General features: G+C 44.8%; 1 protein-coding gene across 2 annotated transcripts; it reads right to left on the minus strand.

Annotated features, from left to right (window-relative positions):
- Positions 1-12,673: 12,673 nt before the first annotated feature.
- Positions 12,674-16,892, minus strand: LOC128328795 (uncharacterized). Of its 2 annotated transcripts, none has more exons than XR_008309400.1 (2): positions 16,493-16,892; positions 12,674-14,393 (listed from the first exon to the last, which is right to left on the minus strand). XR_008309400.1 is itself a non-coding variant. In XM_053258872.1 (2 exons), the coding sequence occupies exons 1-2, from the start codon at positions 15,884-15,886 to the stop codon at positions 13,400-13,402; spliced, it is 1,008 nt and encodes a 335-aa protein (XP_053114847.1). In that variant the 5' UTR covers positions 15,887-16,892; the 3' UTR covers positions 12,674-13,399. The 2 variants fall into 2 exon arrangements, 1 of the variants encoding a protein (XP_053114847.1); XM_053258872.1 differs by having other exon boundaries at positions 15,873-16,892.
- Between the last annotated feature and the right edge of the window lie 9,340 nt (positions 16,893-26,232).

Here is a 26,232-nt window from a genome sequence, read left to right on the forward strand (position 1 = left end):
TGCTGCATTTTTTCACTTTTGGTGGCATGATGGGAGAGGTGATGGGGGAGAGGTGTCCTTGGAAGGAATGTGCCCTGTTGCTGACAGGAACCTCGTTAGAGAACTGCTAGCCAGACACCACCTTGGCTCCTTGCCCCATTCTCAGAATTAAGAGCTGGAGAACTGGCTAATTAAAAAATGAGAACAAATATTCAATAGTCAGAAATAAATTATGACAACTAACAATTCACCAATGGCCAGATATTTTCAATGATAACTCCCGGGAGCCTGGAATATCCTCTGAGTAAAACCAAGAGAAACACTCCAGCAGGGAGGACTGCAAAATTTTCCCCCCAAAATGCATCATAATATTTATTATCCTTCCCGTATGGGTGTGTGTGGTTCTTTTGTTTTATTTGTTTGTCTGCTCGTTCATGACTCCTTCAGTTGATTGAATCAAAACCCATTGTCTGTTAGGAACATAGGTGTCTGCCACACACTAAGCCAGATGACCGGACCATCCAGCCCAGCAACATCAACCAACTGCTTGTTTAACATTACCATTGCCTTCTTCTGTGCAGTATGAAAATATGCCTTTATGTTTGTCACTGAAGTGATTGTCCACCTCCAGCACCTTCCTATATTGCTGCTACCCAATACAGCTACTTGCTTGCGGGGATGACCTTCGCACTTTGGGTGAACTTACTGGGAGTATACCTCCCAGCATACTTCAAATATCCCTACCAGAAACACACACACCCCACCACGATGAGGCAGCATAGCAGGAATCTGTGGGGAGTGGGGAATTGACAGAACATGCAAACAAGATGTGGTGGTGGTGGTTGGAGACTGGAATGCCAAAGTTGCTTCCAACTTCCACATGGTAAGGAGGAAAACACATCAGACTGTGCAGCCTAGGAAACAGAAATGAAACAGGAAAATGATTTATTAGTTTCTGCCAAGCCAATGATCTCTTCATTGCTAAAACATTTTTCAAACAACCAAAGCGGCACCTATAAATATGGACACCACCAGATGGAGTACACAGAAATCAAATTGATTACATTATTGGTGCAAGGAGGTGGAAGAGCTCAGTAATAACAGCAGAGATGTGGCCGGGGCCAACTGTGGAACAGATCACGAACTGCTCATATGTAAGTTCCAAGTCAAGCTAAAGCAGAATAACAAAGCTATCCAGCTTCCATGATATGATCTTGAGAATGTACCCACCTTTTTCAAGGAGAACATCAGGAACTGCTTTGAAATTCTAAACCACATTAATAGGGAACCACAGGAACTGTGCAATGAAATCAAAGACGTTAAAGATGAATGTGAAGAGAGACTTCCAAAGACCAAAAAAACAGAAGAAAGCAAAATGGATGTCAGAACAGATGGTGGAAATTGCCAAGAAGAGGAGAGAGTCCAAAGTCAAAATAGATAAAAACATCACAAAGGAACATAATAGGGAATTCCAGAAAGCTTTTAGAAGAGACAAGGAGCAGTACTACAACGTTATCTGTGAAGAACTTGAAGATGGAAATAGACATGGAAAAACAAGGAAAGTTTTCCAAAAGATCTCTGAACTCAGAAGGAGGTTCAAACCTTGAATTGGTATGTAAAAGGATGCCAAAGGACAGATAGTTATTGATACAAAGAAGATCAGAGATGGAAGGAGTATACCGAACATCATTACAGCAGGAACATCAACATCCAAGATACTCTAGAAAATATTCCCTACTTGCAAGAATCTCTAGTACAGGAACATAAAGTTAGATCAGCACTCCAGTCATTACCAAGTCAGAACGCTAGAGAAATTGATGGAATAGCTACAGATAAATGGCAGGCAACAGAAGAAGAATCAGTCAAGGCTCTATGCCAACAAATTTGGAGAACAACACAGTGGACAATAGATTGGAAGAGATCAGTCTACATACCCATACCAAAGAAAGGAGACTTAACAGATCGTGTAAACCATTGCACAATATCCTTAATTTTGCATGCTAGCAAAATAATGCTCAGGATCATCCAACACATATTAGAGCCCTACGTGGAAAGGGAAATGCCAGATGCTCAAGAGCGTTTCAGAAAAGGCCAAGAAACAAGAGATATCATTGCTGATGCACGCTGGATAATTGAGAAATCCAAACAATACCCAAAAGAAGTTGATATATGCTTTATTGACTACAGAAATGCCTTCAATTGCATCAACCGCGTCAAGTTGTGGAATGTCTTTAGGCGAATGGGCATCCCAGAACATCTCATTGTTCTCATGAGAAACCTATACACAGGACAGGAAGCCACAGTCCAGACAGAATATGGTGAAACAGAGTGGTTCCATATCGGCAAAGGAGTAAGGCAAGGCTGTCTACTTTCTCCTTATTTATTCAACTTATGTGCTGAACATATACTGAGAGAAGCTGGATTGGGAGAAGATGAGCGTGGTTTTAAAGTTAGAGGAAGAAGCATCAACAACCTGCACTACGTTGATGACACCACTCTGATAACTGAGAATGCGGATGATCTGGCGCTCTAGAAATGAAAGTCAAGGAGCACAGTTACAGAATGGGACTGCGATTAAACGTAAAGACGACAATGGGTACAGCGACCAACCTCAGAATTGATAATGAAGACACTGAAGAGGTGGATAGCTTCTGCCTTTTTAGGATTGACCTTTTAGGATCTACCGTAAAGGATCCAGCAGTCAAGAAATACCCCGCAGACATAGGGTTGCAATGAAGGCCTTGGAAAGGATATTTAGATGCTGTGACATATCTAAACCTACAAAGATTAGAGTTGTTCAGACAATGTTTTACCCTGTGACACTCTATGGATAAGAAAGCTGGACTTTGAAACAACAAGATAGAAAAACTGTTGACGCTTTTGAACTTTGATGCTCGAGAAGAATTTTGAGGATACCATGGACAGCCAGGAAAACAAACAAATGGATCATAGTACAAATCAATCCAGAATTTCACTCAAGGCACAAATGACCAGACTCAATCATACTTTGGACACATTATGCGAAGACCCAGCTCCCTTGAGAAGTCCATAATGCTGGGAAAAGTTGAAGGGAAAAGAGGCAAACAGCAAGGTGGCAGCAAGGTGAATGGACTCAATTACAATAGCAATTAATGCACCACTGAGAGACTTTAAAGGCCAAGTTAAAGGCAGATAATCCCAGAGAGAATCTATCTATGTGGCTGCTAAGCATCGACATCATCCTGATGGCACTTAATCACTACTTGTTCTCCAGCTGCTTCAGGTCTGAGGGACACCATACAAAAACTCTCGCTCTGTAGAGCAACAGTATCCAAGTAACACCTCCTGAAATCTGCCCCAGAGGTATGAGCAGAACCACTGCAAAGCAGTGCCCCCAATCCCTGAAGATGATCCAGAAGGATACTTTGGCTGATGGTATCAAAAGTCACTGAGAGATCCCAAAAGACCAACTAAATCACACTCCTTTTGTCAATTCCCCTTTGGAGATCATCCATCAGGCCAACCAAAACAGTCTGCACCCCATAACCTGCCCGAAAAACAGTTTAAAATGGCTCTAGACAAGCTGTTCCATCCAAGACTACCTGTAGGAGAGACCATCACCCTCTCAATCACCTTGGCAACCATAGGAGATTGGAGGCAAGCCTATAATTACCCAACTGAAGGATCCACTGTAGGCTTCATTAAAAGAGGTCTAATAATTGGCTCCTTTAAACAAGGAGGCATCGTACCTTCTCTCAGAGAAGCAATTATGATCTCAACCAGGCCCTCTCCAACCATATCCCTGCTTGATAGGGAGAATTAACATAGAAGCCATGATCAACAAGGGTCAAGATAACAGGTGGTATGACACACAGTTCCAAGCAGCTTTTTCATGTCCTCAGGAGTCATGAACTGAAACTGAACCAAGAGGAGTTATGGATACGCCCACTAAAGACTGCACTAACAATGGAATCCGGGTCGGCTCCAGTACAAGAGATTTTGTCCACAAAAAACTCATTAAAAGCATAATAGAGGCTAACTGATGGTTCCAAAGGCAGAGCGGAAGTGGCCTGTATAAATTCCCTCCCGACCCTAGACAATTCCGCTGGACGCAAACCTGAAGATGCAATACACACAGCAAACAACTGCTTCTTTGCCACACATATTACCAGAGCATAGGTCTCCAATTGTGCTCTGTGTTGTAATCTGTCAGATTTGAGCCATGTCTTTCTCCATTTGCACTCTAATCACCTGAACTATCAGCTCCTGTAGTTCTTCCATATACCATGGAGATAATTTAGAGGCAGGTCAGAGAGGGCACTTGGGAGCAAACAAGTCTGTTACCCTAGTGAGCTCATTATTCCAATTTTCCATCAGGGTGTCAACAAGATCACCAGCAGATCCAACATCAAAGCTCTCCGAGGTTTCTTGGAATCCTATTGAATCCAATAGCCTCCTCAGGCAGACCATCCTAATAGGCCCTTCACCTGTGCAGAGGTGATTAGCGGCTGCAATTTGAACCTTCACCAGGTGGTGGGCCGTCCATGACAATGGGGAAATCATCAGTGTCCCCACGCATGGAACACCTCCCTGATCAGAGCAAAATATCAAATCAAGTGTGAGACCAGCAACATGTGGCGGCCCTGAGACCACTTGGAAAAGGCCCATAGTTATCATGGCCACTATGAACTCCCGAACTGCTCCTGACAGTTCAGTCCCAAAGTGAACATTCAAGTCATCGACCGCCATCAACCTGGGTGTCTCCAATGCCAACTCTGCAACCAAATCTGACAGCTCAGTTAGGGATTCTGATGGGCAGTGGGGTGACCAATACACCAACAAAAGTCCCAATCTATCCCTGGTCCCAAGACTCAAGCACAAACACTCTATATAGGCAGGTGCTCTGTGACAGGGATCCTGGTAAAGGACATACTTTTTTTATAAACTACAGCCCCTCTGCCACCTGACCCAAGTCCTCTCACCTGATCCACAACACAGTATCCTGTAAGGAGAAGCTGGGACCAGACTGGGCCACTATCCTCTCCCAACCAGATATCTGTAATGCACAGCAGATCACTGTAATTAGTGAATCCACTGTGGCTCTTGGTACACATAGGGATTCTGATGCACACACAGAGCTCTCCACAAATTATTTTTCCATTCACTTGAGGGGATAATACAATGCATACATCTCTTTTGCCTTCATGGAACTGTCCCTTCAAATGAGGTGACAATAAAAACAGCTAAGAGCTCTGGAATGGGAGATGTTCCTCAGTCCATTGGGATACTCTCCACACAAGCTCTATTGAAAATGAGTAGGAAAAGCACTACCTTGATGCCAGTTCTGTCTCCATATCTATTCCAAACTATTCCAGGGCTCATTCACCTGCCCATCCACAAATGTGATGCATGTCATCCACCTGTTCTTATGCTCTTCACCTAAAGGTTTCTGTGACTGAGATGGCACAATCACAATGTAAATTATGTGTGGCTGGTCCACATGACTAAGAACAAAGCTAACTTGCCACCATGCAGGATAACTCACCCAGCATGCTCTTGATTTTTGCTCATCTGCAAGGGGAAATCCTGGTTAAGTCTTATGAAAATGATCACGTGCTATGAGGGAGTCTCTGCTTAGAGGCAGGCTTTACTTAGCTAGCCCTGATCTGATCCTAGATCAAAAATCCTGGCTAGCTCATGTCAACCACTGCAGCACACAGTAGTTTCTGAGTGAGTTAACTGGCATTTCTGCTCTCAGACAAATGCAAATCCAAATGCAAATCCAAATGCACACCGAGTGAATTATCACTTTATAAATGGTGAGTAAGCCATTTGAACTGGCCCTTGATTGATTAATCATTTAGATTAAAACATTAATGCTTCAGTCCTGTTAACAATTCATCTTCAGAGCACTTCAGCACCCCAAACTCCAGCTACATCATACATCATAGAAGAAGCTTATCCTGAAAGAGATAACTTTCACTGTGTGAAACAGGATGGTGGACTAGATAGGCCTTGGGCCTGATCCAGCAGGGCTGTTCTTATGGCGTCATTTGCAATGTAACTTTGGGCATGCAATTTTCTATCTTCCCTGCCCACTTCATACAATCCTCCACAGAACTGGCAGACTGACTCAAGAACAAATGCTAAGTGTGCATTTGGAAAATCAGTTGCATGTATTGCTTTAGAAACCTGTTAGAGGATAATTACATTTCTTATTGAAATTTTATCTGATTTCATCATTAAGAAATAGATGAAACCAAACACAAGTCAGATTATTTTAGTACTACCTTTGACTAGGGATGTGCAAACAAGTTCCAATTCAAACTGGTTCGAATTCAAACCGAACCAGGCATTGGATTTGACCTACTGGTTTGAATTCAAACTGAACTGAGCCTGGTTCATTTTGAACTGGTTCTAGCCTCCAAAACTGGGTTGGGTGGTAGGCACCCATGGGTGGGGATATGCACAAAACTGGTTCGCCCAGTTTGGTTTGAATTCGAACCGGGTTCAAACCAGGAGGGGGTGGTTTGGTTTTGGGTTTGCTCAAAAAAACCCGGTTCGGTTGGAATTTGAACTTTTTTGACCCAGTTCAAACTGGTTCAAGCCTCAAAATGTAGGTTGGGTAGTAGGCACCCTTGAGTGCTAACTATCATCCAAACCCCAAATCAAGTGGACATTCCAATGAATTTTTATGAATTTTTTAGAGTATTTGTCAGTATTGTCCATAATTCCCTATGTGAAGTACTTAGGGGCAAAAAACTGGGATGGGTGGTGGACACCCAGGGATGCCCACCACTCACCAATTCCCAAGGCAATTAGGTGCTCCTAGTATTAATGGTGAATTAAAAAAAATATTCCCATTGGATATAATGTAGATTTGGGGCAGCCCCAAACCCCTCCTCTGGGGGTGGCAGGGCACCCCAAGGTGGGTCTGGGGTCATGGCAGGGATGGCCTCAATCCATCCCAGACACCCCCAAATTGATAGGGGTGTTTGCTCTTTATTTATAAATTTCTATATACTTTTAAATAATATCTCCATTGGAAATCATTGAATGTGGGTCACTGGGTGAAAGGTCATGGCCATCAAGCCCAATTGATGGGATTGATGGACACACACACACACCTCTTTATCTCAAGACAAGTACAAGCACAGTGGCACTGAATTACACAGACCCAATTCCCTCCCCTCCCCACCAAGAACCCATTTAAGAAAATCAATATCTTGACAACAATTCTTATGAATCATGTTTTTTCATCAATCAACAGTAAATGAAAATCAACATGAGAATTCATTCATCTTGTCAAAGTTGTCATCAACATTCAATGCAATTTAACTCAACATGATTTGTTTTTATATTTTACAAAATCAATATTTTTGTGATTCATAATTGTCAAATATAATCTTTTTGATATTTTCAGAAGGTTAATTTTTTCTTGATTATTTACATATTTACAATACGTTTAGGCCGCCACCGGTACCTAGGAGGCTAGTCTACTATTATTATGGGGCTGAGTTACTGTTTTTTGTGTGTGCCGTGCCCACGCCAGCACAAGTGGTCCAGTTGAACGTGGTCCTTGAGGGGATCATGTAGTCGAGAGCAAGGTACTGCAGAATCCAGCAGAAGTCAGAGTTCTCAACCACCTGAAAAGGTTGGTTGTTGGTGGAAATCATCTCCCCTATGTGGTGGGTGAGGTGACGATGGTCCACCTGACCAGCACGCTTGCTGTCCGACAACTATGTCCACCACTGGACTGGCAGTGTTGCCTGGTTTTTGGCTGGCACACCACCCTTGTCCGCACTAGTTGAAGGCACACGAGATGCACTAGCGCTGCCAGCGAGGCCAAGGAAAACTAGGTGATGACGCTCCATGTGCCACCACATGGGCGTCGTACTACCTAGGTGCTTCACATCCTTTTCTCAACTGACTTGTGACCTGCAGTGTACACAGCGGGCATGGGTTGGGGCATTTTCAGGCACCTCAAAATGCTGCCAGACACTGCTGCCCTTGGAGGCCTCTGATGCCATGGGTGCCCTCTTTGGCCTCTTGCTCCTGGGTGACTGCAGTCCTATCGGGGGGCAGCCGCCACTGCCTGCCCACTCCTGTCACCCACCCCCTCCCACCCTGCGTGGAGGAGGAAGGGCCTGGCTCCACTGGGAGAGGAGAGGCAGGCCTCTCCACTACCTCAGCAGACCCTTCCTCATTGGAGCCAGAGTGGAAGTACCCACCACTGGGCTCCAACATGACTGCCTGGGCTTCAAGAGAAGGCCCCCACTGAGTGGCAAAATAATAGGTGGAAGGGCCCCAAGAGGGAGGGAGAATCTGTCTGGGCCGCTGGCAGCCATCACATCCTCCATGCCCTCTGACTCTTCCCCCACACCACCAGCCTCCACTACCACTGCTGGTGCACCACCACCTGGTGACGAGGGACTCACCACAGCTCTAGTGCCTCGGCCTCAGCTGCATCCAGCACCAGCATCAGGCTGGGAGTAGTCCAGCCTGCACACAGACACCTCAGCTGGGGCAAAGAATTCCTGAATAGGGAGAACTGGGGCTTCAGGCTCCTCACATTCTCCTCCTCTCTGCCCCACAGCCACAGGCACAGCATGCCCCCAGCCTCTCGCACCTCTGCCTAGGCAAAGGAGTGGGGGGAGGGCCAAGGCCTGTAGGGCCCAGGCCAAATAATAAAGGAAGGAATGAGACAGAGAGAGAGAAAGACAAAGTGGGGGGGTGGGTCCAAAATGGAAAAAGGTTTGTAAATCAGAGGAGATGAAGACTCAGGACAGGGCAGGCATAGAGAGAAGGCAAGGAAGGGAAGTCTGAAGACAGGGACAAAAAAGCACAGTCTAAAGGACTCACACCAGTAGCTGAGTACACAGTCCAGAGATCCAACAATTGCAGCCAGAGAAAAGTTCCAGGCCAGAGCTGGGGTTTAAATAGGGTTGAAACTCCCTCCTTTGGGAGCGCCCACCTTTGTGCTCTCCCCACCCACCAGCCAACAGGGTGCCAGCTCTCAAACAGTGGCACATTCAACAGCCTACCAGAGCACAAGACTCATTCTGGCCAATCACAGAATCAAACCTCAGCCAATGCAAAGTCTGCAAATTGAGCAGAAGTCTCACAAAATGGAAGACAGAAAGGGAGCAAACAGAAGTCTCACAAAATGGAGGACAGACTCACAGCAGGCAATAACAGACCCTATACAATGCATTGGACATTCAAACCGGTTTGCATGCATTTGAACTGGTTCAATTCAAAATGGTTTGAATTCGGTTCAAACTTGGACCAGAAGGGCAAAACCAAAACCCTTTCTGGTCTGAGTTTGAACTTTTGAACAGAACCAGTTCTAACTCAAACTGGTTCAAACTCTAACTGGTCTGCACAGTGCACACCCCTACCCATGGGTGCTAACTACCACCAAAAACCCAAAGCTATCAAACACTCCTATGATTCTTAATGAATTTTTGAATTTTTTATTATTATTGCCCATTATTCCCTATGTGGTGTACCTAGGGGCAAAAAACTGGGGTGGGTGGTAGGCACCCAGGAGTGCTACCACCCACTGAACAGCAAAGCAATCAGAGACTCCTGTGATTATTTATGAATTTGTGATTTTTTTTCATTTTCTTATTCCTAGAATAATGGGGATTCCAGCAAATGTATCACTTCATGTTGTGGGGAAAGGGGTGGCCCAGAGCAGAGTCTGGTGAGTGGTAGTGCCTAATGGGGGCAAGGAAGCTACCAGAATTATTTTGAAGGAATTGGGCAAAGGGCTGATTGTTTTGTGATTTGTTGTAGCTTACGTGTCTTTAAGGTTATTCTCCATAGGGAATAATAGAGGTTTAAACAGCCCCATAAGTGCACTTGGGGGACACTGGGGTGGCCCAGAGTGAGTGGTGGTGTGGTGCACTGAAGATGCAGTTCCAACCACCCCCATGGGTTGCTAACCCATGGGGTACTGGATTTTGTTGTTTCTGAGGTGTTCTGAGTGTAGATTCTCTTGCAGCATATGAGATTTTCAATGACAAACCATTAATCCACTCTCATTTGCTACCAGATAATCTACACTCAGAACACCTCAGAAACAACAAAACCCAGTACCCCATGAGTTAGCAAACCATGGGGGTGGTTGGCACCCTTTGTGCACTACACCACCACTCTCTATGGGCCACTCCAGTGCCCCCCAAGTGCAGTTATGGAGCTGCTGAAACCTCCATTATTCTCTATGGAGAAAAACCTTAAAGATGCGTAAACTTCAGCAAATCACCAAAAATCAGCTCTTTGCCCAATTCCTTCAAAATATTTCTGGTAGCTTCCTTGCCCCCATTGGGTAATACCACCCACCACAATCTGCTCTGCTGCCACCCAATTCCCCTGGACGTGAAGTGATACATTTGCTGGAATCCCCATTATTCCCTGTGGGAGGAACTAAAAAACAAAAAAAACAAAAACCCAACACTTTAAAGATTCACAAATAATTGCAGGATTCTCCGATTGCTTTGCAGTTCAGTGGGTGGTAGGCACCTCTGGGTGCCTACCACCCACCCCATTTTTTTTGCCCCTAGGTACTCCACATAGGGAATAATGGGCAATAATAATAAGAACTTCAAGAATTCATTAAAAATTGTAAGAGTGTCTGATTGCTTTGGGGTTTGGGTGGTAATTGGCACCCATGGGTGCCTAACACCCAACCCAGTTTTGGAGGCTCAAACTAGTTTGAACCAGTTCAAAATGGTTCAAACCAGGTTTGAATTAAAACCAAACCAAAGGGGTTTTTGAGCAAAACCAAAACCAAACCTCCCCACCCTGGTTCAAACCTGGTTCACATTTGAATCAAACCAGGCAAGCTGGTTTTGTGCACATCCCTACCTTTGACCAGTCAGACAGGGCAGATTGTATATATGTTTCCTACATAGCACTTTACAAGGTCAGTGGATCAGTTCAATGTTGAAAATAATTTCCCTAGTGATGGATAAGTTTACAGTAGAAACAAAAAATTACTAACAATAGATAAATCCACATGTTGATATCTTAATTACTCTAGTATTTTTGAGAGGTTGCATTATACAGATGGAACATAATGATAATAAATGTGGATAACCCCTCTTCTTCCTGTAAATGTATTGTGTAACCCTTTCAAATTGTCACTCTTAAGTAAAAATACAGGGGAAATGCCTAAAGCATCAGAGATCTGTCATTAGCATGAGTCCATGAGACAATCTTTAAAAATAGTCATTTACTTATGTTAACTAACAGCTTGATCCTCATTTATCTTGATTGGTTCACATCCTAACATGGAAATATGTTTCTCCAGGTGCTTTCCCCGAGGAATAACCTCCAAGTTTGCTTTAATTTTTGTTTTAAGCTAAATTCAGTGATAACTCATTGTGAACCCTTCTGAGAAATATTGCTAGTCTTATAAAAACTCATTTAGCATTCTCAAATTCTTCAGATGTTTTACCTGAGGATAAACTTGCAAATTGCATTTCAAATTTTGCTTGAGGTAATATTTTGGTTGTATTCCTACTCTTAGTAAATGCTAGCACAGGACTTTACGATATGTATGTCCAGACCTCATCCATAAAATATGACCCATGCCACTTCTCTAGTGTCCACTATCCCAGCTGGGAGCTTTCCTACACTGAAAGAACTAAGCCTTTTTTGGATATCAGGTGGATGTAGAATCAATGTGTAAAATGGAGAGCGGGATGATGCCTTTTGACCCTGTTCCCTATCCTCTCTGCATTGATTAACCCTTCTGGACAGAACCAACAAACATTCAAACTGTATGCTTGCATTCGGGTACAGATTACACATATACAATTTACATGTGTTCAGCTGTGGGTGGGGATAGCATGATCCTACCCCTTGTTCCATGTGTTGATTCTACACACATTTGTTGATTGTAAATGGTTAATGAGGAAGGATGGGAAAATATTATTATTATTATTTTATTATTACATTTATATCCCTCTCTTCCTCCAAGGAGTCCAGAGCGGTGTACTACATACTTGAGTTTCTCTTTCACAACAACCCTGTGAAGTAGGTTATAGAGATGTGTGACTGGCCCAGAGTCACCCAGCTAGTTTCATGGCTGAATGGGGATTTGAACTCGGGTCTCCCCGGACCTAGTCCAGCATTCTAACCACTACACCACGCTGGCTTGGTTACTATTATCTTAGTAACCAAGGCAATTCATTTTTCCTCTTTCCAGCACTGAGACAAAAATATGTTCACACATGGCCAAGTACCCAGAACTAATCAGAATTGAAAATATAACTGAAGATTATAAATAAAATTATACCACTGATTCTACCATCTTGTGTTGCAGATATTCAGACCATTTCTGTTAAAAGAAAGTGGTTCAAGTATGAGAGATGTGCACAAAACCACCTGGCCTGGTTCGGTTCACATTTGAACCAAACTCGAACTGCACCAGTTTGGTTTTGGCCTCTTTAGGGGAAACCCCGCCCCCCATTTGATTCGGTGCAGAGGGGCTTGACAAACATTACAAAAAACAACAAAAAACCTCCTCCATACTCCAAGTTCTCCTACTCACTTAGTGATCCTGGTAACTTTGCAGGAGATGGTTGCATTTTAAGCTAGTGGATTTTGACTTTTTCACTTTTATAACAAGGGCCCTAGATATAAGAAGAATAATGTGCAACTAAGTGAGTAGGAGAACTTGGAGTCTAGAGGAGCTATGCCCTCTTTACAGCACATGAGGAAGACATTAAAGTCGAAGTGCATTTGACTTACTGGAGAAGACTTTAAGAAGACTTAATACTATTTGGCAACACAGCATTGAACTGACAAGTTTTTAAGAGGATTTTAGCTCATTTGTGAGCAGTTTTACTACATATACTTTGGGACACATTTATGGTATATGCATGAGGATGTTTAATACATTATTTTTTTACGTCAATTGTGTTTTAAGCTGTTCTATATAGAACTTTTATTTCCTATTAAAATGCCCATTCTTATCCATATTCATAGTTTTTAGAAAGATATTCCAGCTTAGTATTAAATTATTATTATTATTGTTTACACAGTCAGACAGGTGTTATTGACTGGTTTGTTTTATCCAGACATCGAGTCCTTCCCAAGGACCTGGGATGGCTGGATTTTATTATCAATGTTGTTGCTGTTATTATAGACATCGTCACAGCATATAGGCTGTTCCCAGTAAAGTTGCTTTTTGTAATTGGCTGATGGTGATTTCTGTGGCCCCTATGGTGTTGAGGTGCTCTTCAAGTTGTTTTGGAATTGCACCTAGGGCACCAATTACCACTGGGATTATTATGGTCTTTTTCTGCCACAGCCTTTCAATTTCAATTTGTAGATCTTTGTATTTTGTTATTTTTTCTATTTCTTTTTCTTCTATTCTGCTATCCCCTGGTATTGCTATGTTGATTATTTTAACTTGTTTTTCTTTCTTCTAGACTACAGTTATATCTGGTGTATTGTGTGGCAGATGTTTGTCTGTTTGTAGTCGGAAGTCCCATAATATTTTTGCGTTTTCATTTTCTTCAACTTTTTCAATTTTATGGTCCCACCAATTTTTGGCTACAGGTAGCTTGTATTTTTTGCAGATGTTCCAGTGTACCATCCCTGCTACCTTGTCATGCCTTTGTTTGTAGTCAGTCTGTGTGATCTTTTCACAACAGCTGATTAGGTAGTCCACTGTTTCATCTGCTTCTTGACAAAGGCGGCACTTGCTGTTTGTTGTGGATTTTTCGACTTTTGCTCTTATTGCATTTGTTCTTAGTGCCTGTTCTTGTGCAACCAGTATTAAACCCTCTGTTTCGTTCTTCAAGTTGCCATTCTTAAGCCATTGCCAGGTCTTAGTGATGTTTGATTTTCCACTTATATTGTACAAATATTGACCATGCAGTGGCTTCTTTTTCCATTTTTCTGCTCGGTTCTTGACTTGTTCTTTCTTGTAGGCATGCTTTGTTTCATTGGTGTTGAATAGTTTCTCATTATAGTCCATTTTAAGTGCATCTTCTTCACTGTCTTTGATATATTCTTCAAGGCCTCTTTTCTCCTCCTCTACTGTTTGATGGACTTGCAGCATTCCTCTTCCACCTGAGCTGCGAGGGAGGTATAGCCTATCTACATCACTGCGGGGGTGCAGAGCATGACTGATGGTCATTATTTTCCTGGTCTTCCGATCTAGCATCTCTAGCTCTGCCTGGGTCCAGTCTGTTATTCCTGCAGTGTATCTGATAACAGGTATAGCCCAGATGTTTATGGCTTGTATGGTGTTCCCACCATTGAGTTTGGACTTGAGGATTTTGCTAACTCTCCTGATGTATTCACTTCCAATTTTTCTTTTAACTTCAGTGTGTGCAATGTTATCAGCCTGGAGAATGCCCAAGTATTTGTAATGTTCTTTCTCTTCCAGGTTCTTGATCTTGCTTCCATTGGGCCTGGAAAAGATAGAACATTACTATTATGATGATTGATTGATTGATTGATTGATTGATTTGATTTGTATACCGCCCTTCCAAAATGGCTCATTAATCTTTTCCCTAACCTTGTGTTGTTCTGGTTTATGTTTTGGATCAGGAATATGCCCTATTTTGTGTTGGTGATTAAATTTTCAGAAGTATACAATGAGGTTTTTCCAAACACATAATCTTTAATCATAGTTTTAAAACATTGTATTAATCTTTGGTCCTATTGTGAGAGTACTTTAATTTTCCATATAGATCCTCTTGATTGTGTCTGGCATTGTTTTGGTTTAACCTTACACATATCCCATTGAGACAGCAACCATTCTGATCTGTTTTCTTCAGTACATTTCCCCCCTCTGATTATTTGCAGGGTTTTCTTGTTGCTGCTAATTTCTCTGTTTATTTATTAATAGAATTCACATGATTATAGATATTTGAAAACTCCTCTTTAGAATGTTCTATTTCCCTTGTGAATGCTTTTCATTTCCATTTCCCACTGTATTTTGTTTAAATAAACACATTGCTACACTGATTTTGAAATCAATGGGGAACTAAGTCACAAGAGGCTATGTTAATTGTTGTTCCAATTGTATTTATTTCTAGACAGACTGATGGATCTTCAGATATGAAGATCTGAACAACAGATATGAAACATATATTAATCAGGACTGCAAAATGATTTATTCAGCATTTCTATCAATAAACTTCACAACTGCCACTCCCAAACCATTATTCAACGTTATTTTCATGTAACATGAGAACCACATACTTCTTTCTAGTGCAAATTACTGTATACTACTATGGTTGTGCACAAACCAAGGTTAATGACTGGTTCAGTGCTGAACAGGTCCAGGTGACCAGTTCGGATGACTGGTTCATTTTAAAAAAGAGCAGAGCAGGTCCTTAAAGTTCTGCTCTCCACCAGCCTATGCAACTTCCTGTGGCAATGCTTAGCCCAATAATCCACATGTGTCACCAGCACCCATTATTCAAAGATATTTTCATGTATCATGAGTGCCACCTGCTTCTTTCTAGTGCAAGTTAGTATATACTAGTATACAGTAGCATAATACTACTACTGAAAAGGAATTCAGAGAATTCAGCATTACACTCATTTAGATAATTCATCACTGTAAATTGCATTCAACAGTATTGGAGATTTCTGGTGGGATTGTGCAAATACTTTCAATTTATTTTTCTGGATATTGGATATACAATTTCTCATTTACATTATTTTTCCAATTTCTCAATTGGCATTCTGCAACATTACTGGGCATCACGTGTGTAGTAAATTTGTTCCCAGTTAAGATGCACAACAGTGCTTCATTTCAGATGCTTGTAATTCAGAAGCACAATAGATTTAGCTGACTTGCACATTATTGCCCAACCACAAGACCAAAGCAGTTGCCAATCTGAATTACTGATGTGTGTGAAGAACTTGAAGATCCTCACCTCACTTTCCACATTTAAAGGAATTTTATTTTATTCTTTATTTTTAGTCTTTAATTTTATCACTTCCAACATGCATCAGCTGCTCCCAATTTCTTCCTCACTTTAATAGGTAGCTAAAGCTTTGAGCATGCTAGAACCAGGATTAAAACATACATAATTATGATGAATTAAAATAAGATGTTGCAATTACTTTTCATATTAAAAAGTTTTAATATGACTTTGTTGCATTGTAAGTGTTGCTTTACTAAGGTTGCTTTACTAAGGGAGTGGTAAAGAATAACTGAACTAGTTTCTCTCCAGACCCATAGCCAATTTCCCTGGTTCTTCCCTAGTAGAAGTCACACCTGCCAAGATATAAGAACATTGTCCCTTTAAGAGCTCCAGCCTCACTGCTGTTCCAAGCCAAGTCTGGATTTTGTTTATTGGAATAGAATCTCCAGCCCTTGACAGTTCCAGACACCTGTGGTTTCTTAGGCTGACAGGAGTTAAAACTCCCTATCAGGTCCACTTCCAGGCCTCTGCTCACTAAGCAGTTAACAGGCGTGGAGTCTTCCTGAAGGGCACACACACTCTGCTTCCAGGAGAAACCCAGAATGACTAGCTCTTTCTTCCTGCCCTACCTCTTTCAGCTTTGCCTTCTTGTCAGCTCTCTTCCAAAGACCACTTTCTCTACTGGAGTCCTCCACATGATCTTTCCCTAACACCTCTCTGTCCTTCATCCAGCTCTCCTATAGAAGGTTCAGGCCCTCTATCCAATCCCTAAGGAGATTGTGTCTCCACACATTCTGATTGGCTTCCTCAATACTGACCAATGACCTGAACATTGGCCAATTGGCCAGTCTTCATAAGGGGATTTCAACCAGCCAGCCACTCCCCGTTAAACTGGAACTCTGCAGCAAGGTCAAACCTCTCAGCTTTCCTTTGCCTTCTTAGCAACAAAAATGGCTGCCTAGCAACCATGTGTATCCACAGGACTTTTTCAGCAGGCAGGGGAAGGCTTCAATCCTATACCCAGTTTCCTGGAAGTAAGCCTGATTGAATTCAATGAGATTGACTCAATCTGAGTGAGGAATGCCTCCTCTATTAAGAAGCACAATTCTATACCACCTCTACTATTAAGAAGCACAATTCTATACTAATAAAATAGTTTGGATATATGTGTTCCTTCCTATGTAATCCAGTTCCTGCAAGTTTGTTAGAAAATGAAGTGGATGGCATCTTAATAGCACTACAATAGCACTGTTTTAAGTTCTCTCTCCCCACCAATTTCCACAAGATGCCTGCCCTCTCACCCCTCAGCCCTATACACCTACCCAAGAGAGAAGAATTATTTTCAGTTCCTAACAATATATATAGCGTCATAGAATTTCAAAGCATTTAAGCATATCATTGCAGAGAAATGGGGTTGAAGAGAAATGACAGGCGGGGAGGAGAGAAAATAAATAACTGGTGGAAGGGAGTGGATAGAGACAAGGGCAGCTGGGCTGCAGGAGCCAGCCTGTAGTGTTTGGGGTTTTTGTGGGGAAGGGGGAGAAGAGGAGAGCTTCACATCATGGCCAGGTGCTCCACCCAGCTCTGGCTCCTTCCCTCTCCAAGCAGGGACTCCCCATCCAGCCTTCTGAGGCAGGAGCCCGAGATGTGTGTCTATACACTACAAAAAGAAAAGACACCATTTTGATTTCAAATAGGACAGCAGAATGTCATATATAGAGTAACCCCAATTTTGTAGAATTTAAAGGCAACCAATCATTTCATAAGAACATCAGAACAGCCCTGCTGGATCAGGCCCCAAATGGCCCATCTTGTCCAGCATCGTGTTTCGCACAGTGGCCCACCAGATGTCGCTGGAAGCCACAGGCAGGAGCTGAGGGCATGCCCTCTCTCCTGCTGTTACTCCCCTGCAACTGGGACTCAGAGGCAAAGGAGTTTCATGGGCAAAGGAGTTTTAAAAATGAGTTTCTTGTGAACTGATTTGCAAAGCCTTGTTTTGAAGCAAGTGTACAAAAATAGACTTTTGGTGGGGGAGCCTGCTACAAGCACAGAGCAAAATAAAATAAAAATGTTTAAAAGGGGAAACATGTTGAGAGAGCCATTTTCTCATCTTTTGAGAGAGCCATTTTCTCATCTTTTGCTATTTAAGCCATTTTGAGAACTCTGTTGCTTAAAAAAGCTGCATATCAATATTTTTAATAAGGGTGGTGGTGGTGGGGAGAAAGAAACCCACACACAGAGACTAGATTAGAGATAGGGGCAGGAACAAAAACAACAGATCTATTATTATTATTATTATTATTATTATTATTATTATTATTATTATTATTATACTTGTTAGAGCATTGCACACACACACACACACACCCCACACACACCATTCTTTTCAAAGCTCTTAATACTTTTGCTTGACTAATTTCCTCACAATAAAGTATACTGTAGGGATGACGATTTTTCTTAAAAAGTTTGCACTCAAACACACATGGTTCCAGGGCGGGGGGGAGAGCCAACAGGGTAGCTTGACTAAGGAGAACAAATCACACAAAAAAAAATCAGCAAATGGTTGGGTGTTGTTTTTTACCAAATGTGTTGCTTGGTTTCCTTCTTGAACGAGACCAAGCAGCTTGGCAGGCTCTGTAATGCCATACAAATCCAAGCAGGGGGGAGGAGCACAAGGCAGACTCCAGAAGAACCAATCGGGCTGGGAGAAACGTTAACCCTTGCTTTACTCTCTGCTACTGCCGATCTCCGTGAGACTCTACATTCATTCAAAGGGAATGCAAATGCACTCTTGTACCCTCCCTGACAGAATGAAGAGCAGACCACAGCATTACCAACAGAGAGGGAAGGGAAGCCGCCCGATTGAAGCAGCAGCCTGTCTGCAGAGATTCCCTGCAGAGATAGGCAAGCGCCGGCGGGAGGGAGCTCAGGATGAGGGCGGAGGGCACAAATCCAGAGGCAGCAGGGCGCAGAGGCGAGGGGCGCACCGGGCATCCAGCAGACTGCCCGGCAGGCCAGTCCGAGCCTGATGGGGGGCAGTAGGCAAGGTAGTAAGAATGCCAGCCCTGCAGGATTGGTCTTGAATTTTCAGGAATCAGCATCAATATCTAGTGGCTATAGAAAGAAACCCTAGAGATGTGGCTTGATTATGTGGGAGAAATATGGTGGGGCAAAAATCTCCATAGCTTCACTGGGCCAGCGCTAGAGCATAGCAGGGTGGCCCTGAGGGAATTGAGTGGCCATTGGTCCAGAGGATCAGGGTTGGGGCAGCTGGAGGGTCAGAATGGTTAGGTCACTGCCATTTTGGTTACAAGTAGAACTGTGGGCACCACAACTTCAAGACTGCTTCTGCTCAGGCTCTTTTTTGCTCTTAGTAAAAAAGAAAATGCATTTTCTCCTTGAAAAATCACAACTTTGGGGAACTATTATGAAATATGCAGTGTTTGGGTCCTTGACATTTATTTATATATATATATATATATATATATATGAGAGAGAGAGAGAGGCACTTCTCAATTAGATATAACTTCTTCAACTTCTTCAGGGCAAAATATTTCACCAACACTTAAAACCCTATTGAATGCTGGGAAAGTTTAAACTTATCTATTTAAGCAATTTTTCCATGGATCTGCACCAAATGTGGAGGAGTGGTGTCTATTGTGACTTAGTTGATGTGTGCAAATGGCCAGGCAGATAGGGGAAGTTGTTTTTATTTTTTAAGCAATTGAATGTTCAAGGCTTATAATGGTGGAACGTTGAATCTACTCTTCATCTTAACTATACTGGTACTAGTAAACCAGTACAATAAGCATTCTGCGCATGAGTAAAGGAGGTACTCAGTAAATGAACTTTGGAGTGAAAATAGGAGTAAACGAAACCTGTTTCTCTATTTTTGTGAATTGCCCCACACCCAAGAAGACACGAGTGTTGGTGGAAATTATGGCCACAATTTTATTTACCTTATAAAACAGCAACTTTTAAAACACACAGGGATTGACTGCCCACCCCATACAGTGCGGTGTCTATAGGCATGCACCTCCAGGACATGCCTGGCCTATGGCGTAGGGTGACACACCTTGGCTCCAGGCAGCCCCCAAGCTCTAAAGCCGAGGCTGCCCTTCATAGCCGGCCTAAAGCCAGGCCCTGCCACAGCAGCACTCCCTGGTAGCCATCCAGCAATTCCAGGAAGCTTAGCCAGACAGAGTAGGTTGATCCAAGGCAAATCCCCCTGAGCCGTGCAGTCTCTCGAGAGTTTCCCTGTCCAACCTCTAGCCAAACGCTTACCTGAAGGTGTTCACCAGCCTCAGATGTTATTCCAACCGCACTGTACCTGCCACAAATGGAGGTTAGCCTAGCTTAACTCCCCGTTGCCCACCAGCTGCGCAGAGATGCAGCCAATCCCTGTTTGCAATCATTGAGAAACAAACCCATCCCCCTGGGTGAGAGGTGAACACCATCCCCTCTGAACAAATCAGACTCCAAAAAACCAATATCCGGGTGCGCTATATAACCACCCCCTATGGAACTAACAAAACGGGCCATTTGGGCATTAATCTTCCTACAAACCCTCTCAATTTTGTAGGGGTCATGAGCATCCCTCCATACTCTACACTATAGCATAGTAGACCACACAACACAGATCCCAGGAAACCTTTCCTGTACCTGTGTGATGTCCTCTTGAATATTAAGAATGATGGAAAGGCCTGGCTGTTTTGCTAAATCATTTTCTCCCATGTGGACCACCAGAATGTCGGGTGGGGGGTTAGTTGCCAAAAATTCCTGCAACAAGGGGAGAAACTGGGCGATGACCATACCCCGGTGACCGATCCAGGAGATCAATGCAAACTGCCCGAGTCCCAATTGCGTTCCTGGCTGTGCCCCACATGCAGTTCTGTGGGCCCAGAAAACAAGCGAGTGACCCAGGATGAGAACCCTTGCCCTCTCTGCACGACGCGCAGGGCCTGAAAGGAGAAAAAACAACCAGTGACTGCTGCCAAAGCCCTCAACACACGTATCTCTTATATGTGGAGGACTGCCAATGTCCAATATGCTGAATGGCCTCTCCAGGCAGACCCAGCCTGGAGGCCGCTGTGGCAGTGCCAATCCTGAAAGAGTGGAGGGACAAGTGCTCAGTAGGGACCCCTGCCACCACCAGGGCCCGGCGCACCACCACCCAGAACTGGTACTGGGAGAGAGGCCGTCCATCCCCATGAACGAACAGGCACCCATCAGCAGGCCCACGCAGTGCAGCGTAATTGCCCAGTGCCTGAACAGGGCACAGTATTTTAGCCCCTGCAGACCGCAATAACACCCTCTGCCCCATACCCCTCTGATCAGTCTTAGAAAAATGCAGCCGGAGCTGTACTGAGTCCTGGCACAGCATCATGTCCCCAAATTGCGTTACTCTAAGTGTGGTGCCCCCTTTTCCCCTGGGAAAAAGTTCACTGGCTCTAAAAGCCCCCCAAAACATGACCAACGTGGCCACATGGATCAGCTTGGCCTCGTCGAGGGACTGGCAAATATGTATCAAATGTTCCAAAGCACCCTGAACCGCTGCAGGTGTGATGGGCCTGCGGCTATCCACTGGCACAGGACAATCCCTAGCCCATCCTTCCAGCATCCTCCTGACCCTGAAATCCCCCGTAGTGTCGATAAAACCCTGAGCCTTGGCATGGAAGGCAATTGCAGCGAGATAACCCGCCAGGGCCCTGGGGGACAGTCTTTTACCTTTCAGGTGTACCAGGAACTTCATCAGTTGTTCAACGGGAGGGGGCCCCTTGAGGACCACTCCTACCTGGCGTCTAAAAGCCTGAAAGGCCCTGTACTGCCTATCATACGCAGATCGAGTGCTGGGGGCCAAAGAGACCCAAATGGCCCTCTGCGCCTCTAAGCGCCAAGGCTCCACAACCATGGGGGCATCCTGTCGGGAAGTGACTCTGCCTCTGGCACCAGCTGACGAAAGCGGTGCACCTGGAAATGAGATAGTGCATCCGCCAAGCTGTTCTGGACCCTGGGGACATAGTGCGCCTTAAACAGTATATTGTTGGTTAAGCATGCCAACACAAAAGCCCACACCAGAGCCATAACCCTAGGAGACCTGGAAGTTTGTGCATTAATGGCCTGTACTGTGGCCTGGTTATCACACCAGAAACACACAGTCTTGTTTTTGAATGCGTCAGCCCAAATGTGTATGGCCACGACTATTGGAAAGAATTCCAGGAAGGTCAGATCCCTGGTAATCCCCACCGACACCCAAGCAGCTGGCCATTGCTCAAAGCACCAGCGCCCCCTGAAGTAAATGCCAAAGCCTAACCCACCCACAGCATCCAACTGAACTTGCAGTTCCGCCTCCAGCAGGAGTGTGTCGCACCAGAAGGAAACCCCATTGTAAGAACCAATAAAGGTCAACCACCGTTCCATGTTGGCCCTCATGGGGGCCATAACCTTAATCTTGGGGGGGGGGGCCTGGACTCGAATGGTGGCATCGTAGAGCCATCTTTAAAAAGGCCGGCCCGGTGTGACTACCCTGCACGCGAAATTAAGATGGCCAATGAGTCGTTGTAGTTGTTTGAGTGTAACCTTGCATGCCCTATTACTAGCCTGCAATAAAACCCTCAGCACCTCAAGCTTAGCTTGTGGAAGTCGCGAGCAGCCCAAAAGGGTGTCCAGCTCGATGCCCAAAAAGATCAGAACAGTAGCAGGGCCCTCAGTCTTCTCGTGAGCCAATGGCACCCCCAACTCTCCACAGAGGGAGTGAAATGCAGCCAACAGGCTTCCACATTGATTGGTCTCCGCAGCTCCACAAAAAAGAAAATCATCAAGTTAATGAGCCATGGTAGCCAGCTCCGCCCTCCTTTGACGCGCCCACTCCAACATGGAGCTGAACACCTCAAAGGCTGCGCAGGAAACTGAACAGCCCATGGGGAGAGTCACAGCCTGGTCAAAAGAAGTGTACCTGACAGAGCAGAGATCCGGAGGGATCCCATCATTTACCGAGGAGCTGTGTGGGAAGGAAAGGTGGTGAATCAATCTATACTCACCCAGGTCCTTCTTGGGCACCACCCCCAATGGGGAGATGTGCAAGTCCAGCATGGGCACTGTCTCAAACGGGCCAAGAACATGCCCCAGCAAAGTTTCCTTCCTGATCTTTTTGAGGTCCACCGTCTCCATGCCCTGCACAGACTTCAGATTAGGGGCCAGGCAGTGTTCCCTCCTACCAACATAAGGGATGCGAAAACCAGAACAAAAACCCTCCCACAAATAGGTTGCTTGATCCTTGCAGGGGTACCCCTCAAGAATGTGGGCTAATACAGACAGCCTAACTGGGCTGGGGCCCTTTTCCAGGAGCCTCTCTTGAAAGCTTCCCTTGCGGCCCCTGCCGGGCTGGTCCTTGAAGCACCCCCGGGACCCCCGGGACCTCTGACAATGGATGCTGGTGTGTTTTGCCCCACAAAAACCACACTCATGGTGGAAACGGCAAGGTGACTGGCTGCATCTCCCTGAAGTGTTAAAAGCCCAGCATGGCAAGGTACCTTGAACACCCTGCACAGCCACAGGCCCAGGGGACTGCGCTGCGGGGGGTTTGGATATGATGTGGCCACTGTCGGACCGTTCCCTTTGTATGGGTCTTGAGGAGGTCATGATAAGGAGCCAAAGCTCCTGATGCTGTCTGTCCCCAGGGTATGGAGGAGTTCAAAGATGCCCTAAGCCAAAAGCAGCAATCGTAACGCAGCCCCCCCCAAATTCCCAACGCATTCCCCAAACGCATTCCCAAAAAAATCCATGTATCCCCTGTGTATGATATCCATATATTTCACTAGGGTGGGGCCCTTAGACATGTGAACCTGAAGTATCACACCAATATAAACTGTGTGCACTGACAACCAGTTGGTCCAGTTGTGCTCCACCAGTTTGTGTTTAGTTTTTTCCTCCTCCCTTTTTTGCTCTCCCTCTTTTATTACAGGTTCTGGTTGCCTGAACAATAACTCGAATATATCCACAAATTCGCCACGCCATATGCGCTCTTTAACAGCTAGCAATAAATGGTCGCCCAGTGGGAGAGAGGAGTCACGCGGTGGATAAGGGTTTTGTGGCATGGTCTGCGGTGATGTTGAATAAGCGCCCAGTGATTGGGGGCCGCTAGCAGTAGCTGAACCCCCCTGCCAGACCTGTGCACATTCCCCATATGGGGGAAGGTTGCCATATCTCCCCGGGTGCCAGCCATAGGGGTCATATGCTTGCACCATGAGGGGCAGCCCCCAAGGCCACGTGTATTGTGCAAACTCACCCGAACCTTGCCAATCAGTTGCACTCCCTTCCATCACAGGTGGGTCTGTAACCAGCGTAGGCCCAGTCTTCCCTGAATTCGGATCCAAAGCGGCGGGGTAGGTGCCAGTTCCTTAGCTTCCAGCCTGGCAGACAGAGATTCCATGGGCTTGGCCTTTTTGGCCCCCCTAGTGCCCCTCCCACCCATAGGAGGGACACCTGAAGGGCCCCCCTTATCCTTTTCTGGCACCCCACCTCATTTGCTCTTCTCACCTCCAAACGAGCAATAAGCGCCCTAATGGTGCCCATATCTGCATCATCCTCCGATGAAGAATCTGGTGTAGGCTGAGGCCTTGCTGGGGGCTGGATCCACTTTCCCCCCATTTTTGCCTTTGCCTTTTTGGGGGCCATGACCAGATCCAAACAAACCTCCCAATCAAGCACCCAGAAAAGACAACCCAGAAAGTACCGCCTACGAACACTCAGCTACTAAGGCCTGCCAAAAATGCCTTCCTGGTGCACAGCTGTGGAAGAGGGGGGAGGCGCCAACCACTGGGCTCCCCCATGAAAAGGAGGATGCAATTGTAACAGCCCCAGGACCTACAATGGGCCCAGGGTGCCCCTACCCCCAAGATCCAAAAAGGCACTTTTCAGTAACCCCAAGTGTGGGAGGGCCCCAAAACCAACCCCTACTGCCACCAAATGGAAAGCCTCACCAGAGCCCCTGAGCTGAGATGTAGGTAGTGGGAGGTAACTGTTCCAATTGCCCCCTGGCAGCCGCCACCGAAGGGTGGAACCCCCAAACCACCCCCAAGCCAAAACCGCCACTGCTGCCAAAACCGAGGGCCCTCAGGCCGAATCCAAACCATGGGTGTGTGTGCCGAGACCGCCCCCCTTGCTGTTGCCACCGCAAGGGTGGAAACCCAATCACCCTCGGCCCTGAGAAGGCCATGGACGCCGAACTAGCTGGCCCGGTCCCAAGAAGAGACCAGCTGACGCGTCCACCTCCGCTGCCTTCTCGAAACGAACTGACGGGCAAGGAGCTGAAGCGAGACGCGCAGCTGAAGCCCCACCCCCGCATGGGCCAGCCAATGGGGGCTCTCCTAGCCTCGTGCCCACTCCCCTGCCTCGTGCTTCTTGCGGAGGGGGGCAAACTTGCCACACCACTCAATTGAGCGGCGAGCAAAGGGATAATTCTGCTTTCCTAAACAGTAACATGTTTAGATCATGCAATTAGGGCTATGCATGTGCCCTATTATCAGGGCAATCATGATCCTGGACATTTTCACATCAGGCTAACGATGCAGAGGGTGGTCTCTGGATTGCATTGAGCTGTTAATCAGTTTCATCTTAATGTACTGGGGTGCAGGAGGGCTTACCTTTCTTGAAGTTCTGACTAGTGTGAAGTGACAACTGCAGGTCACAACTGCAGCATTTAAAAACACCAGCATTCCATTCCTGGTGCTGGCCTAAAATGTTGCATTATTTTCATGAAGCAGGAAAAGGACACAATGTCATGATGTTTTTTCATTTCCTGCTACATTTTAGGCCAGGCAAGAAAAGGGGGAGTTTTGAAACACTGTCACTGCAACTGCTTTTTATTTCAGATTAGCTGAATCTTCAAGAAAGATAAGCAGCCACACCCTCCAATCCTATTTGATACCATACCAGTATGATGTGCTTTGGTATCAAATAGATTAATGACAGAGGCATTTTTCACTGGAATTTTGTGGTGGATCAAGCCAATGAGATGAACAACTGCAATAGAGATGTGGATTTCAATTCATGGTCAAATCTATTTGATTTGGATTGATCAATTTACATGATTCAACCTCAAATTGAATCACCTTTGGTTTTTTAATTTGTCATGATTAACTTTATTTGAATTGTATCTAATGTGATTTATTAATTGCTGGTTAACTGCTGTTTTTTTAAATTTTTATTTGCAATATTCACATAATAACATAGAACGGTAACATTAAAAAATCATATTTTCATACAGTACATTTAAAAATCATATTTTCCAAAGATCACAAGAAAATCCAGAATCAAATCTAGTAGGGATGTGCACAAAACCAGTTCACCCGGTTCGGTTCGAATTTGA

The sequence above is a fragment of the Hemicordylus capensis genome, chromosome 6 (genome assembly GCF_027244095.1).
Source record: "Hemicordylus capensis ecotype Gifberg chromosome 6, rHemCap1.1.pri, whole genome shotgun sequence".
NCBI lineage: Eukaryota > Metazoa > Chordata > Lepidosauria > Squamata > Cordylidae > Hemicordylus > Hemicordylus capensis.